General features: G+C 35.0%; 2 protein-coding genes and 1 long non-coding RNA gene across 3 annotated transcripts; 1 reads left to right on the top strand and 2 right to left on the bottom strand.

The window, feature by feature from the left end:
- Window positions 1–4,713: 4,713 nt before the first annotated feature.
- On the top strand, window positions 4,714–7,900 carry LOC109158227 (protein WVD2-like 2). The gene is made up of 7 exons (XM_019306114.1): window positions 4,714–4,824; window positions 5,872–6,274; window positions 6,386–6,483; window positions 6,575–6,671; window positions 6,861–6,932; window positions 7,070–7,180; window positions 7,355–7,900. The coding sequence occupies exons 2-7, from the start codon at window positions 5,876–5,878 to the stop codon at window positions 7,718–7,720; spliced, it is 1,143 nt and encodes a 380-aa protein (XP_019161659.1). The 5' UTR covers window positions 4,714–4,824; window positions 5,872–5,875; the 3' UTR covers window positions 7,721–7,900.
- Window positions 7,901–11,077: 3,177 nt separating this feature from the next.
- On the bottom strand, window positions 11,078–11,860 carry LOC109158228 (PRA1 family protein F3-like). The gene has a single exon (XM_019306115.1). It carries the CDS (start codon window positions 11,761–11,763, stop codon window positions 11,107–11,109), a length of 657 nt encoding a protein of 218 aa, XP_019161660.1. The 5' UTR covers window positions 11,764–11,860; the 3' UTR covers window positions 11,078–11,106.
- A 2,200-nt stretch (window positions 11,861–14,060) lies between these two features.
- Window positions 14,061–16,455, bottom strand: LOC109157970. The gene is made up of 2 exons (XR_002050299.1): window positions 16,331–16,455; window positions 14,061–14,594 (listed from the first exon to the last, which is right to left on the bottom strand). It is a non-coding gene; the product is annotated as an uncharacterized LOC109157970 (long non-coding RNA).
- Window positions 16,456–17,622: the final 1,167 nt, after the last annotated feature.

Here is a 17,622-nt window from a genome sequence, read left to right on the forward strand (position 1 = left end):
AGATCCTCTTGGTATTAGACTAGCTATTAGCTATTCATAACCTATTAAGTGTATTTTTTTTTTCTTCAAAAAATATCAGTAATTTGTCAGCTTCTCATCATCACAAAAATACAATAATTGTTCATATATATCTTCTTTGTTTCTTTTTGTTTTTCTTCAGTTTCGTGTGCGTGTGTGTGTAATATTGTCTAAATCAAGAAGGGTTTAGGTAATATGTAGCCAGTTTATAGTTATTACAAAGCTCAAGCCTCAAGCACAAAAATAAAATTTACAAATTGTAAGTACAAATTATTAAAGACCTTATATATAACATTTGTAGTTGAAGATGAATACTCTCCATTGTCATTGCTAATAAGTATTCTAAGACTATTTGATTTGCAACTCTAGATAAAACAACGTACAGTTGTCCATGTACACAAATTGATTTCTTCAAAAATAACCTAACATTAGATAGAGTTTACCCATGACTCTTATTTATCGGCATGTCATAAGACAACATTAACGAAAATTTCTCTTTTGGAACTTAAATGACGTACAACTTTGGATCTAATGGTCAATAACAATGAGGGCCAATACCTTTATATTATACCTACATTATTTCACTAGTACAGAACTACACATCCGTTACACTTATATAAGTATAGCGGATATATGTGGGTGTCGCGAAAAAGCCAAAGCTTTCTGCTACACTTGTCGTTGTGTCGCAGAAAGCTAAGAATCCGCGACACTTTATTCCCAGAAAGTGTTGCGATTTTTTTTTTTTCAAAAAGAAATTAAAGGGTATCCGCGACACTTGTTTGAAAAGAAGTATCGTGGATACTTTAAAAAAAAAAAAAAATATATATATATATATATATATATATATATATATATATATATATATATATATAGCTAATTTTTTAAAAACAATCAACTCTACACATATTGGCATCATCTCCCCCTTTCACAACACAAATACATATCAACTAGTATAGAAACACAATTTCCTATCTACTTTAAAATGAGGAAAGCCAACAGATATTATTCATCATAGATAATACAATGCTAGTATGCTACCCAAGTCCAGATACAGTCACAGAATGGCAGCTAGAAACCCAACTTCATATCTACTTTAAAATGCTTTTCTAGACATGAAAACTGTAAGAATATCATCTAACCACTATCCGGAACTCACATAATCACTTAGCAGTTGAGCTAGAATGAAGCTCATCGGAATATCCCTAATTACAGATTAATCAAAAAATAAAAAGGCAGACAATGAAAATACAAAACCAGAAGGGCCAAAAATTGATGCACAAATACAATACTTATGTGCATAACATATATTTCAAAGAACAAAAGAAAACTAACAAAAAAAATTAGGCAAATTATGCTGGGCAACCGTGGTGTACACGGTTGTAAAAACGATGTCGTTTTGATTAAAAACGCGCGTCCGACTTTTAAAAAAAAATTAGTTTCGATTTTTCCCGTCAACAACATTATGTTGTGCATAATTTGAACTATATATCCAGAATGAATGAACTAAATATCCAGAATGAATGAACTAAATATCCAGCATGAATGAAAAAAAAACCAGTTTCGATTTCCGTCAACGGCGTTATGTTGTACATAATTTGAACTATATATCCAGAATGAATATAATGAACTAAATATCCAAAATGAATAAACTAAATATCTAGAATGAATGAAAAAAAAAAATCAGTTTTGATTTCTGTCAACGGAGTTATGTTGTGCATAATTTGAACTATATATCCAGAATGAATGAACTAAATATCTAGAATGAATGAACTAAATAACCAGAATGAATGAACTAAATATCCAGAATTTTTTTTAAGTTAGACGTCAAAACGACGTCGTTTTTGCAATCGTATGCACCATGCACATCATAACGATTGAAAAAGTTATCAACCGTGAAAAGAAAAAAAAAATCAAAAAAAAAATAAAATTGAGCTCGGGTTACTCAACTGAGCTATAATGTACATGGACCAAATCACACTAAAAAATTGAATCCAATTAACCACCAAAGTGGACCAAACGCAAATTATGTTGTGGACTCGTGTCCACAATGCATTGTGGACACGAGTCCAAAACGACGTCATTTTAAGGAAAAACGCGGTCTTCCAGTTAAATTTTTTATTTTATTTTATTTTGTCTCGCCATTAACAACATTATTCGTTTGTGGCATTATGAATGTACAGTTATGGAGTTATGAATGTACAGTTATGCAATTATGAATGTACAGTTATGGAATTATGAATGTAAATTATGGAATTATGAACACAGAGCTCTGACATTATGAACTTACAATTATGAACATATAGTGATAAAATTATGAACATAGAACTCTAAAATTGTGAACATAGAGTTTCAAAAATTATGAATTTACAGTTATTGAATTATGAATGTACAGTTACGGAATTATGAATGTACAGTTATGGAATTATGAACACAGAGCTCTGACATTATGAACTTACAATTATGAACATATAGTGATAAAATTATGAACATAGAGCTCTAAAATTGTGAACATAGAACTTCGAAAATTATGAATGTACATTTATGGAATTATGAATGTACAGTTAGGGAATTATGAATGTACAGTTACGTTATAGAATTATGAATGTACAATTATGGAATTATGAACACAAAGCTCTGACATTATAAACTTACGATATGAACATATAGTGATAAAATTATGAACATAGAGCTCTAAAATTGTGAACATAGAGCTTCGAAAATTATGAATTTACAGTTATTGAATTATGAATGTACAGTTACGGAATTATGAATGTACAATTATGGAAGTATGAATGTACGATTATGGAATTATGAACACAGAGCTCTGACATTATGAACTTACAATTATGAACATATAGTGATAAAATTATGAACATATACTCCTATAACGAAGCGGTCTGAAATTTTTTATTTTTTTTTAAAAAAGTGGAAGATAACACCGTTACTGTGTCCACAATGCATGCTGGACACGGGTCCATAGCATAACGGTTGTTTATAAGATAACTTTAAATTGGTTCTAACTGTCATCGGAGTATGTCTATTGGGTTGAATTTTTAGATAAATTCAATCCCTTATCTCCAAGGTCCTCTCGCTTTTTCTCTTGTCTGCTTGCTGTTTCATTTTGTTTTGTGCTTGCTTCAAGTTATCCTTCAATACAATCATCATAGCAGATCTCTCATCACTTCAGTTGTGCCTCTCTTCTCCATAATTGTTCTATATAGCCATCATGGGAGGGACATACACATACTCATACAAGGCCTGAAATGGTGTACACTTGAGAGAAGAATGATATATGGTTTGTGTTGTACCAAAATTATGTTAAGTGGAACTATTTTACCCAACTTTTTAACTAATGATATATGGTTTGTGTTGTACCAAAATTCTGTTAAGTGGAGCTATTTGACCCAACTTTTTGACTTATAATGATATACAATTTGTGTTGTACCAAAATTCTGCTAAGTAGAGCCATTTGACCCAACTTCTTGACTTATGAAAAATCATGCATATCATATATCCTTCAAGTCATTTGTTGGTGTGCTTAATCGTACTTTTTAAAAGTTTAGGGTCCTAATTGACTTTTCGAGTAAAATTTATAGGCTTATTTGACCCCTTTTCCATAGATTACATTGGAATTAGACATCACCCTACATTAAATAATTATGTTACTATTTGTAATTGAATTAATACTCAAAATGGTCATCAACTATGGTGAATTTTCTCGATTTTGTCCTAAACGACTTTTGTAACTTAATGTAATCCTAAACATGTGTGATTTTGCTCAATGTAGTTCTTCATTTGTTATTATGTTTAATTGGTGTTAAATAGATGGACTATTTGGTAATTGCAATATTTGCCTCTTATTTACCCTCTTAAACGTAACTGACATGAAAACCCCCATCTATTGCAAAGGATTAACATTTGCTAGTAGAGAATAGTTTAAAGAAGCTATAAACAAGTATGACATTAAGAATGAAAAAGATACGAAATTTGAAAAGAATGACAAATTGAGAGTGACAAATTGAAGATGGTGAAAGAGGGTAAATGAGTGGCAAATATTGCAATTATCAAATTGTCCCTCTATTAAATATCAATTAGACGAAATAACAAATGGAGGACTACATTAAGTAAAACATACAAATCTGAAACTACATTGGCTCACAAAAATTGTTTAAGACAAAATCAGAAAAAATAATCATACTCGATGACCATTTTAGGATTAACTCATTTGTAATTTGTATAATCTGACACAATGCACCCAATAGAATTTTCCAATAATTTTAATTGACTTATTTTTACTAAAACCTATTATAATTAATTAAAAAAAATTTAGTCCCAAAGATTCAAATCCTCAAATTTGAACCAAATTGCCACCAAAATATTTACAGCATGAGACTGTAGGTACTAGGTAACCCCACAAAATTGTGATTTACTCCGTATGACTTATGAGGCAATAATTCAAAATTTAAGGTAACCATCCGACAATAACTGAATAACGGTTCCGAGATTGACACTAACCAGGAAGAATAAATAAAAAAAATGAAAAAAAAAATAAAATGAGACGAAAAAAACAACGACAGTAAAAAAAAAAAAAAGAATAAAATGATAAAATAGACAGAAAAGAAAAGAAAATGGCATAGGATATAGGAGCCGTTGGACTTAGGAAGGGGCAGTAATAATTTCAACGTGAAACGCAGAAACTTGTTTGATTCTATGTTTATACGGAGAGAGGGGTGATCGCATTCTGGGACAGAAATCCCTTCTATCTTTTTGTGTAAATCGCCAACTGCCCTCGAAGCCTAAATCTTTGTAAGTTTTTTGTTTCCTCAATCTCTTCATGCTTCAATCTGCAACTTTGTCTTTTCAATCATTCCATTTCCCTTTCTTGAAAGAAAGATAGCTTTAATTTAGCTCTGCCTCGCCTCATTTGCTATGTTTTCTTATGCTTTTATCTTTCATTTTCCAAGAATTGTTGGCATGTGAAAATGGGTATTTGAGCCTAAAAAATCTGGGCTTTTTGGTCTTGAGAAACTGCAATCTTTGGGTAAATGTGGTGGCAATGGTTGGATAGAGAATACAAACATTCAACCTTTTCCTTTATCAGTTCATCATTTTTTGCATTCAGAATTTTAAGGGTGAGGGTTCTTGCACTTAATTGCATGCATTTTGTTGTTGGGGATAATTGGATCCAAAGATTGGACATTTTTGTTTTCTTGATTGCTCTTTTTATTTTGGGGGTTTTGGTAAATAACTGATAGCTATTAGCTTATTGGATTAGTGGTTTGATTAGTTGATAACATTAGCTGGTTGTATAAAGATGTTTGATAAATTAGCTGTTAATTGATAGCTAATTACATACAAAATGAATTTCTCAAAAAGCTTATCGATAAAGTTGTTTTGAGCAACTTTTTGAATTTTAATGTTTTGGAGGAATAAGCTATTACAAAAAGCTAATTAATGAAGCACTCATATTAGTTGTTTACGATTACGATTGTACCATTTTACAGGGCCTTTATCTTTCTGTTGGAAAGGTGTTTTTCGTTTCTTTGTTGCAATAATCAATGTTCATGTAGCTGTTGCATTGATTTACATATCTATTCATAATTTTTAAAATTGATGCTGGATATATGAAATCTTTATTTCCTAGGCTCTAAGATTCAGAGAAAATTAAAATCTTTATCCTCAGACTTGGCTTTGATACCCATCAAACGGTTATCACTATATAAAAAACTATAGCTAGTAGCGAAGACGCAATTTTATTTTCCTTATACCGCCACTCCATTTTCGAGAGACAGGGTGCTGGACTTTGCCCTGGCCTCAACAGAGTGCTTATGGTCTTGTTCTTCTTCGGTGCAGTGAGATGGGGAGGGATGTAACTGGCAATCGAACTTCAAATAAACCTGCTGTGGTCAATTTCATACCAAATAATGCAGTTAATGTTTCCAACAACATTTCATTAGAGAGAGTTGAAACAAAGGACACCAAGGCAGAAGATCATGGCGAGAAGCAAGACGTTTTATCTGTTAAGAGCATGAATCGCAATACAGACATGATGAACGAGGAGGAGAAAGCTGTGAAGGGCAAGAGTACTCTAAAGTCGAGTCACAACAAGTTAAGCTTGCCCATGAATGACAAAAATCCCATTGTTTCAAAGCCATCAGATCTTGGAACTGAGGATCATGCTATTCCCGAGACTGTTGATGCTGGCTCGAGCCATTCAGCGAATCCTAATGATCTCGAGACCCCCAATAAACCACTGGTGTGATAATTCTGCTGCATGCCCTCTTGTTTGCTAGTTTAATTTGAAAATTTGTGAAGAAATGCCATGCTATTTTCATGTGTCGAAAGACTGATTTTCGGGTTGTCCCAGGAAAATTCTCCCGAGGTTTCAATAAAATCACAGCAGCAGCAGCTGGATGATCGCAAAGATCATGAAGAAGAAGAAGATAGTTGTTCCTTGGTGTCTTCGTATCCTAGCTTTGTAATGTAAAATTTTGTATCATTACTGGGAATTGAATTGAAAAGGTTGTGTTTTTCCCCACATCCTTAGCTTGCATAGATCAGGAGGATCATCTGTGAGAGGCACCAAATTCAAAGTTACTATACCATTAGGACCAACATTTAGATCTGAAGAGCGGGCAGCAAGGCGTAAGGAGGTATTTTATTTTGTTTTCTATATATATTTATATATATATAGGGTTGAATGAAGTTTATATTCGAAATTAAAGAAAATGTGGGCGTAAGGAGGTATTTTATTTTGTTTTCTATATATATTTATATATATATAGGGTTGAATGAAGTTTATATTCGAAATTAAAGAAAATGTGTTTCATGCATCTTATTAGTTTCACATGAAGATGGAGGAGAAACACAAGGCTTTGGAAGCAGAGAAACAAGAACAGGCTGCCAGAGCCAAGGTTTTATTACAATGTTTCTTAAACTATATATATATATATATATATATATATATATATATATATATATATATATCTTTGTGTTTTTTTGCAGCTTTCTTAGCTTTATCAGTATTCCCTCTATAATTAATTAATCCTAGGAAATGGAGGAAGCAGCTATAAGGCAGCTTAGGAAATCCATGGTGTACAAAGCAAATCCAGTTCCTAACTTTTACCGCGAAGGACCTCCTCCAAAGGCTGAAGTTAAGAAGGTAAACTTGTAACCTTGTAATAGTTCCAAGTTTATATCTTTAACCAACTTGACTGGGGTTACTCGATAAATAGCCTGGTCCAAAATGACATTTAGGCTGTGCTCCAATCAAATTTGTTTAGAGGACAGACGACTAAATACTGATACATTATTCACCGTGTTGATATGATAATAGTTGCCTGTGACTCGTGCAAAATTGCCAAACCTTGCACGAAGAAAAAGCTGCAGCGATGTGTTCATTTCATATCCGGAGGAGAAGAAAGGGTGTGCAAAGGCCCGTCATAGCATTGGCTCTTACACTGAAGAAAGCAGCATCATAGTGAAAGGCAGACCCAAATCGGTTAAAGAAGCAATGGAGATGAAGGAATCATTTGCGGTGGAAGAGATACAGGAGGAGAATCTGGTGGAAGTGGAAGAAGAGATGATGATGGAATCGTCTCTGGTGAAAGAGATGAAGGAGGAGAATCCAGTGGAAGTGGAAGAAGAGATGATGAAGGAATCATCCCCGGTGAAAGAGATGAAGCAAAATTCAGCAGAATAACAGTAAAAAGAAATAATGAAACTTGTTGTTGTACTGAAGAATTATTGAATCATTGTATATTTAGTTAGCCACTCTTTCAAATGAATCCCAATTAAATGTAAGTTGTACAGAAGAGAGAGCCTTGCAAGTTGTAAAAGTTTGGAATCAACGCTCAACTAAAGACTTTCTAAGTTAATACTCTGCAAGAACACAACAATTTATGTCCATCTTAAAGTTGGGCAAAGAAGTCATATCCTAATCTGGATGCAAAAATCATTGCCATAATTTTTTATTTTTTTTTCCATGAAATTTTGTTTTTGTTTTTATTTTATTTTATTTTTTATTTTTTATTTTTTTGTAATTTGAATAAGAAAGTCACATCAATTCTAACTATAATATTTGGAAGGCACACAATAAAATTTCAATAAAACCTCTTAGAGCATCCCAATAGAGACTTTGGGGTGGTCTTTGAGGAAATGTAATCTTATGTGGAAGAGAGAGAGAGTAATTTAGATCTTTGCAAGGAAGACCTTGATTTTTGTCAAATGTGTGAACCCCATCAAATCAGTGAAACTGCTCCCTATTGCGCGTTATGTGCAACAAGAGCACCTAGTCAGGCACGTTATTTCATTTGCAGTTTTTTTTTTTCTTCTTCGTCTTCTTCTTTCTCTCTCTCCTAATCACCTCTGCAAAAACTCCTCAAAATCCATGTCTTCTATTCTCTCCTAATCACCTCTACAAAAACTCCTCAAAATCCATGTTTATTGAAAATGCTCTTAACAATTTCAATTGTACCATTTTACGAGTTTAGCCATTCAATCATAGGTTTTTTTTTTTTTTTTTTTTTTTTTTTTAATGTTTGATAGCATAATTTTTATTGTGTGAATAATTTGAGAGCATTTTTTTTTAACCTTTATCTCTAAAGAGAATAAGTAAAGAAAGAATGCTTAATTTGATCAATGAATTATAAACCTGGCATGTAAAATGTAATAAATATGGAGTAATGCTAGATAGAGTATGCTGTAGTGAAAACAATGATCGTGATGGCAAGTGGGATGGTGATAATAAGTATATAATGATTAATAGATACCATACATAATAAGTGTATTTTTTTTTAATACTATTACTCTATTACAATGTAGTATCTCTTCATACATATTTTCTCAACCTAAATAGATACAATACATAATAAGTGTACTTTTTTATTCGAACCTAAGACCTCCCATTTGAAGGGCCACAGGCCCACAGCTATGCCACTCGACCACAAGGCCTTTGACAGATAATAAGTATACTTAGGTAGCTAAAAGCCTAATAAAACTGAAGTGAAGGTAAGCCGATAGGTAAGGCAAAAACTTGTTGGTATTGGTGATGAAGTATATACTTATATATTTAGAAAAAAATTGGAAAGTATTATTAACAAGTGAGTTTTAAATGAGAAATATTTATTTTTCTCAATCTTAATTTTGGATCCAAAACAATTTTTATTTATTGATAAGCAAAAAGAGACCCATGTCTCTAAGTTTTAGTTCCCCTAGTCTCAAAAGAATTATGCATCAAACTGCCCCTGCACATTCAAGAGCAGACTTCAACTTTCACATAGAGCTATGATCTTTGGACTATTATATAGTGGTCACTTCATATGCCTAAACTTTTGGCAGTCAATTACTTGGCTCCCCCAGAGATGAGGCAGGGAGGGAGGAGCTTAATGCACCACAGTCCCAAGCATTTGAAATCTGGCTCTCTGGTGACTGGTGAGTGCCATGTTTTTTGGATAACGAGGGAAACCTCACAACCCTTTCGGGCGTGGGTAAACCCTACCTTGTGATCCTAGCCAGCAAAGAACCGCAAAGAAGTAAACTAGTCTAGGTTATTCATAGCTGACTGGCTCAAACCAATGAGACAATGATTCGAACTCGTGATCTTGTGATTACAAGTGTGGATCTCTTGTCATCTTGGTTGGGATTACCCCGGTGCGGGCACAGTTCCAAGCATTTGAAACCTGGCTCTCTGGTAAACCCCGTAAACTAGCCTAGGTTACCCAGAGCTGACTGACTCAAACCAAGGAGGCAATGATTTGAACTCGTGACCTTGTGGTTACAAGTGTGGATCTCTTGCCATCTTGGCTGGGGTTACCCCGGTGAGTGCCATGTTGTCAATAGAGGCATAAAAGTCTGTAGTGTCCAAACAAGGGGCTTAGCAAATACTCTGTCCCACTCTAAAAAGATGTCTTGTGCTCAAACTCCCAACAATTAAAGAAAGTGATACAACAAGGGCAGAGCTGCTGGGTTGGGTTGGTAAACACTGAACTATCAGCTGTTATTGTCAATAATAGACAACAACCCAGCCAATCAATTTAAATAATTCATACAACTTAAAACCAGAATATTTTGGGTTGCTAATACCATAGGAAACTTAATTAAGAAGGTGCATGGCTGGCTCCATGGAAGTCAAAACAGCTAGTGTCCAACTTTATGGTCTACCAAGTTCCCTTCATTCAAAATCTTCAAATGGATGGCATCAAGAGAACTATTCCCAACAAAAATTTAGCAAGAATCAAATCGATTTTCACTTGCAAACAGTTCTTATGAGCAATCATTAGAGGCTTTACAATGATCAATCAAAAAGAATGGTTGTGCAGGCATCAGTTAGCCGACAGACAACGAAAAGTAGGAGCCACAGGAGTTAATTTAATGTTCAAAACTACTATACAATTGTTGACTATTAGCACCAGTGTTTCATAAGCAATCCACTACAAAACCTATTGCAAAAGATCAAGAAAAACCACACCCTTGAAAGCCTATAATATATATACATAATATCTATCCATTACCATCCAGTTTTGCTGACTGGATTCAACCAAATGCAGATAATCAAGACTCTCAAGTATCTTTTTTTCTTTATTTATTTTTCATTTTTTTTTGGGTGTCAAATCATCACAACTTGAAGTTTAAAGAGACCAGCAAGAAAACATACAATGAAATCAAAAGACTTTTAATTGAACAAAAAAGCAGACTCTACAGCTAGTTCTTACTCACAATATCAAAAGAAAAACTAGTGGGTAGTGGCCAAACCTAATTGAACACAACAAACATCAACCTCATTCTATAAGATCAAAATAACAAGAGGTAAAAAGAATTCACCTTCCCCCCCAAATTTTACCTGTTCTACACAGTCTACTCTGCTGCTTCATTCTTGAAAAAGCCTTCTTCTTCACTATATATTCCCGGGAAGCAACAACACCAAACCACAAATATAAAGCCAAGTTGGGGGACAAGAACAATTGTATCCAAATTTTCAAAATTGGGATCTCCAAGCAATTCGATCGATTCAAATCTTGAACTCAAATTAAGAGAAAAAAAAAAAAAAAAAAAAAAAAAAAAAGAAGCCAAAAATTTGCGAGAAACCCATCACCGGAGTGTGGGAGAAATATGACCGGGCCTGATTTGCCCTTCACTCACTACCGAGACCAATCCCCCTTCCGAAGCCTCATTCTCATCCAAAAACAAATCCTCCGTGCCCCTAATCGCCGCGTGAATCCCCGCAACCAGAACCCCAATGATCAGCGCCACCAGCACATTCACCCCAACGTGAGTAAACACCAAGGCAACAACCGTCACCAAACCCAATACGATCGAAACGGGGCGGTCCCCAAACGTCTTGCCGAAGATCACCACCGGGTCTTCCCGGTAGAAGTACAAGAAAAACCAGGCGACGAAGACGGCCAGGAAGACGATCATGGAGATCGGGTGGTACACAAGGCTGATGAAGAGGATGGTGAGAATAACCATGGCGTAGTTGACGCGGAAGTAGTTGAGGTTGCGGTGCACGCGCGACATGGCCTCGGCGGAATCGTACGGGCGGGAGAAGGAGGTGTAATCGAAGAACACGCGCCATGGGCGGCGCGTCGCGTAATCGGATCTATTGCGTAAAATGGGAGTTACCGGAGGCAGCGGCGGTTTGAAAGCTCGCGGCGGTGGACGTGGGGGTTTTCCGGTGCAGATTGGGGCGGGGGTGGGGTGGGGTAGTGATCCATAATCGGAGAATGAGTTCTCGTTTTGAGACATTCTTTAGGGAGGGACAGAGAACACAGAATTGCCAAGGTTTTCCTTATGCCAGTACAGTATGGGCAAAACCGCCAAATTACATTTTTCTATTTCTTTTTCTATTTTCTTTTTAAAATAAACAAAATTTCGCGTGAGATTATTGATTACAACACGACCAGATCTTTCTCAAATGATGATTTTGGTTTGTCGTTAGTTTGTTATTAATTCATGTAGCCAATTTTCGCTAGTGTTATCATGTGATTGGTAGTTAAATTTATTTATTACTTACTGGTCAGTTAGTTAATTTATTAACACCTAATGAATAAAAGTCACATTTAACATGAAAGATCAAAATTACTAGTATTTATATTTCTTAGTGTTATAGAAATATATAATTTTTAAAGTAGATATTTTAAAATCTCTCGTGTTTTCTGACAGTATAATAATTTTGCATGCATATATTTTGAGGGGAGTAGGGGACCAAGACAGTGACAGAGAGCCAGAGAGGTTTCCACCAAATCACATTCTGAAGATGTTGATTGTTGGCCGGTGCCGGCTTGGCACGGGCACGGACGGTTTAGGCACTTAGACTGCTCCAACGGCAATGCGCCTTATGCCGGCAGTGGGTTTGGCCAAGACTTATTTGTTGTTTTTAAAATCTAATCAAATTTTACTCGGTGTTAATTTTATTAAGGATGAGTGGATGACTCGACATTAACTCTAAAACAAAATATGAAATTGTCATCAAAAATAAATAGACATAAGTAGAGTCGTCAAAACAGGTTTTGCCTGTCAAACCGGGCCGTCCCGCTTCCTACTTAGGTGAATTTTGAAAATAGCAGTCGTCAAGGAGCGGATCTTTTTGGCCCGCCCTGCCTAGGTGCACGAACTTGGCGGGACGGGCCTGACAGGCCGCGGGTTGCCCGAACTTATTAATATATATATATATATATATATATATATATATATATATATATATATATATTTTATAAAATCTAACTATAACCTAATAAATAATAACCATAATCCAGTTTAAGGTTTTAAAATTTTAGACTATAGACTTTATAATTATTGTTATGTATTATGTAATGTTTAATGTTTGATGAACTATGTCTTATGTTAGTTATGTAACAATTTATTTTAATCATTTTTAGCAATAGTTATGTTGTGCAACCGTGTGCATCATGCATGGTGTACACGATTGCAAAACGACGTCGTTTTGACTAAAAACGCGCGTCCCATTTAATAATAATAAAAAAATTCAATTTCGATTCCCCTCAACAGCATTATTGTGGATATATAGTTATTAATTATTGTGGACATATAGTTATGAATTTGTGGATATTTAGTTCATTCATTGTGAATATTTGGTTCATTCTTTGTGGATATTTAGTTCATTCATTGTGGATATTTAGTTCATTCATTCTGGATTTTGTGTTATTCATTCACTGTTTGATATATAGTTATGAATTTATGGATATATAGTTATGAACTTGTGGATATATAGTTATGAATTTGTGGATATATAATTCAAATTATGCACAAAAAAAATGCTATTGTCGAGAATCAAACCTGATTTTTTTTTTTTAAGTGGGACGCGCGTTTTTACTCAAACGACGTTGTTTTTGCAACCGTGTGCACCATGTAGCACAACATAATTTGTGCATTTTTAGAGTATACAAATGGTAAAACTTAACCAAGTGGCTTGTGGTCCACTGGTATCGGATTGACGGGGTTTGCCTAGCCCGCGGGTCTGATGGCGGGGCGGTCTGGACTAATAAAAGTGTAAAACCCAAGTTAGTCAAGGAGCGGACTTTTTTAGCCCGCCCTATCTAGACCCACAGGCTAGCGAGCTTTGGCATGCCCGTATTGACAGCTCTAGACATAAGATACTTTTTACATGAAAATTATAAGCTTTTTTAGGCGATTGGTGCGAGCCTGCGAGGCTAACCTAATACGGAGTATGTATTAAAACAGTAAAACAGAAGTGCAGTTTTCTAGCTCATTCTAGATAAATTACTTTTATTTTTAAATTTGAAATTACAATTATTTTTAAACAATTAAATAATATATATATATATATATATATATATATATATATATATATATATATATATATATATATATGTTAATTTAATTTATAGTAACTATTTCCCAAAATACTGGATTATTATATCATGGACTATGATCTACTATACTCTTTCATCTACTAATCCATCTTCATTTATCCTGTTTCTAGTACTGTTCTTTACATATATACATGATGTATAATCCCTAAATTATTTAGGCTATCGTCGGTGCTGTCTGGATATAACATGAACAATCATTATAAACAATATTAAATATCATACAAGAGCTGTATGGAATACAGGAAAAGGCAATAGCAGGGGGTAGAGAGGAATGAGGGGTGGATCAGAAATCGGTTCCAAAATGCAGAACAGTTCTACATAATAGCAAATCATATTCTGTTGCAATTTGTTTTTGTAAAAACATACATGTATGTCAAGAATACTTCCTCCTCTACCAATATATCGTGGCCGGTCCTGCACTTTCGAGACTAGAAAGGAAACGAATTACTTTCGCTTCTTTGATTTTACAGGAGGCTTCTCGGTAGCTTCACCTTCATCTTCGTCTTCAGAAGAAATCTCTTCTGGTTCATCGGGTACATCATTTGGAACATTATGCTTCGTGATGAAGTCCTTCAGTACACTCATGCTTTGCTCCTTCATCGAGACCAATTGCTCAGATACAATTCCCTTGTTCACCTCAACACAATATGTTTCCGACCCAAGGCGAAGGGTTGCTTTAACTTGCGGACAAAAGGCGTCTTGCATTTGAGCATCCATGTGAGCCTGCACCATTCAAGTTGTAAGCTTTACAATGCTTAATATCAGAAGTCATTTTTCTCCATTCCATTATTTTATGGCACATACTCAAATTATACTTTAGGGGTTAGCCAAAAATGGGTGTAGATGAATTCAGTACAAATTTTTCTACATATATTAATGGTAAGAACAGTCAGAAAGAACATTGGAACTTAAAACTCTCCATACGACCAAGATAAAGAAAAATAACTCAAGTGGTTAAGTTTCGGCAAGCAGAGGCAAGTGCAGTGAAACTATACTAGAAGAACGTTTTTAAGACTTATGAGCAGAGTTTCCCACACAAAGTAATAATTCCTTGAGTTACGGGGTAAAAGAATGGTAAACTTTGCGCATATACAAGCTACTAAAATGTCAAATCATTATTTTCTTGCTAAAAGCAGCCATCCACATAAATAGGTCCAATATGCATTCATCCTTTTACTTGTGGAATAGATTATACTTGTAGATTCCATTGAACGCATTACACTATATAGTTTTGACTTTTCTCATCTTTTATCAATCAAACCTTACTGTTTCTAGTAATTCGAATACAACCTCAACGGCAAGTTCCACCTAACTAAACCTGTGTCCTCAGTCCTATTTTCTTGTCCAAACTAAAAGTTAATATCAGCATGATTGTTGTCCTCCACAAGTTTCAGAGATAATACATTTCACCTACAATTGGTCAAGGCCATATCCAATGTCCTAGAAGGCGCTAGGCGCTAGTCGGGCACCTAGTTGCTAAGTCGCCGACTAAGCAGCCGGGTAATTATATATATATAAAGGCAGTGGGCAGCGAGGCAGACAGGCATTGAACACTACTTTAAACTGTTATAATCCGACAAACTAGTCAACTACATATGTTAGACTGTTTTTTAATTCTTTTGGTTTTAGCCATTTGGGGATTCACTATTTTTAAATTTTACATTCACAATTAAAAAAAAAAAAAAAAAAAAAAAAAAACACTCGGTTGACTCGCCCGAGTTGGGCGCCTAGTTGCCCGGCCAACTAAAAGCCGCCTAGGGCTGAAATCCCCTCGGCCTAGGGGCGCCTAGGTCAATTTTTACAACACTCGCCGTATCAACCCAAATTGGACTCAACTCTTAGCCCTTACCATTCTATGTTCACACCCCTCAATAGCCATTACATTCCACAAAAAGGAGAAGTACTCCTTATCCATAAACTACTAGCATGAGCAAGCACCAAAATTTTCATGTAACATTGCCTCTAAAACTGAGAAAAAAATGAATGGCTGGCAGGATTTGGAGGGAGTTTGCTCATGGCCAAGTGGTTGTTGATAACCAAACAATCTTTTCCCCAAAGCTTGGAGACATACTTACCTGGACACCATCTTTAGACCGTTTCCAGAACTAATTGTGAACAAGAAAGAAAGCAGAGCACATTTGGCTCAAAGGTTAAATATTTTGCTTGGCACCTTAAGATTAGAATATGCTTTCAAGCATTAAATTAAGCAGTTCAAAGTTTGAACCCAATTTTTCTGTAGTAAAGGACATCCTACATCGGTTTAAAACCACAAACCTAGTGCAGTGCAGCATTCAAAATATAGGTTCAGTTCAAATATGACATCCCAAGAAAAAGCATAAAAATTGAAAATAAAACTTAAAAAAAAAAAAAAAAAAAAAAAAAAAAGGAACGGGAAAAGCTGGAATAAGTTGAAGTATATCAACGCATAAAACAATAATAAAAAAAAATAATAACAATACCTGACTCAGAGAGGCGATAAAATGAATTTTTTTTGGAGAGCTGCAGGCGCCAGGCGGCAGAAGAAGAGTGCCAGAGGACTAGGTTTCTTAGGGCGAATTGAATGACAAACTGAAGAAGATGAAGAATGATTTGGGATTATTTTCATTCTAGACCCTGCCAATACTTAATTGCAAATTTCAGCCCCTTTTCTTATCAAAATTGCTTATCAACCTATTGTTAATTTGTTATTGTTATTATTAGGAGACACATTTAAGTCATACTATACCCAGACTAACTCTCTTAAGTGCAAAGTACTGACTATGTTGATTTTTTCATATGAGAGAAGGTTTTGAACTTCCGACGTCTCTTTGGGTTGAGTATGCACGATCACTCATGTCAACCAAGTTGATTTCTCATTTTATTGTTAATACTTAAGAACGACACAAACTGATTTTTAAAAAAATAAGTGTTATGTACATTGATTATGTGTATATGGTCTTAACCAAGGGTAATAGGGACAGCCAAATACACGAAGTTTAGTGTATCTAGAGGGAGTTTGAAAAAGGACTTCAAAAGGAGAGTGAGAATGAAGTGTAGGCATAGACATTCGGTTTATAAGATAAGAAGCTATGGCAAAGGCATAGGTCCAAAATGTAAGAGGCATGGATGCATGTGTTGTGAAAAGAGATAAGTCTGTTTCAACTATATGTCAATGACATATCTTAGCAAAACCATTGTCATGAGGGAGGAGATGGGGGCTTCAGCCAGCTGAGGATGGGGCTCGGAATCAACACACATGTTCCTCGATCGCCAACCAACCATGCACGGGGATTTCCAGATTAAGGTAGCCCTCCTATAACCAATTTTTCTCCATACATAACTTCAATTGTCGCCCATGGTTGCCTCCAAGAAATTAAACTTTAATTTGGATAATACATGTCCTTATACACCTTCGCTGCGAGGCTGTTATATGTAAATATTAAAGTCAAATGTGGAAATGGGCAGAACCTTTTTTTTGATGAGGTTAGGAGCAGGAGCAAACACTTGGTCTAAGAACAAGGTGCTCATCTCTGAAAGAGCAAGGTGCTCATCTCTGAGAAAGAGCAAGGTGCTCATCTCTGAAAGAGCAAGAGGAATTTGCAGGAGTGGGTTTGCTATAAATAGGCAACTCCTCTTCATCCAATCATCCCATTCCATCAGGAATCCTCTCATTAGCATAGCAAAAATATAGAGAGTTATATTTGTAATTCCTATTGTAATATCCTTTTGCCAATACAGAAAATCGTTTTTCAAATTGCCTTTATTTTGTGTG

This window comes from Ipomoea nil, unplaced genomic scaffold, assembly GCF_001879475.1.
Source record: "Ipomoea nil cultivar Tokyo-kokei standard unplaced genomic scaffold, Asagao_1.1 scaffold2805, whole genome shotgun sequence".
Classification (NCBI taxonomy): Eukaryota; Viridiplantae; Streptophyta; class Magnoliopsida; order Solanales; family Convolvulaceae; genus Ipomoea; species Ipomoea nil.

Coding starts and splice junctions, on each gene's coding strand:
- LOC109158228 (XM_019306115.1), bottom strand. CDS start 11,763: ATGTCTCAAAACGAGAACTCATTCTCCGATTATGGATCACTACCCCAC.
- LOC109158227 (XM_019306114.1), top strand. CDS start 5,876: ATGGGGAGGGATGTAACTGGCAATCGAACTTCAAATAAACCTGCTGTG. Junction 6,484..6,574: donor AGTTGTTCCTTGGTGTCTTC/GTATCCTAGCTT, acceptor TAGCTTGCATAG/ATCAGGAGGATCATCTGTGA. Junction 7,181..7,354: donor CAAAGGCTGAAGTTAAGAAG/GTAAACTTGTAA, acceptor ATATGATAATAG/TTGCCTGTGACTCGTGCAAA.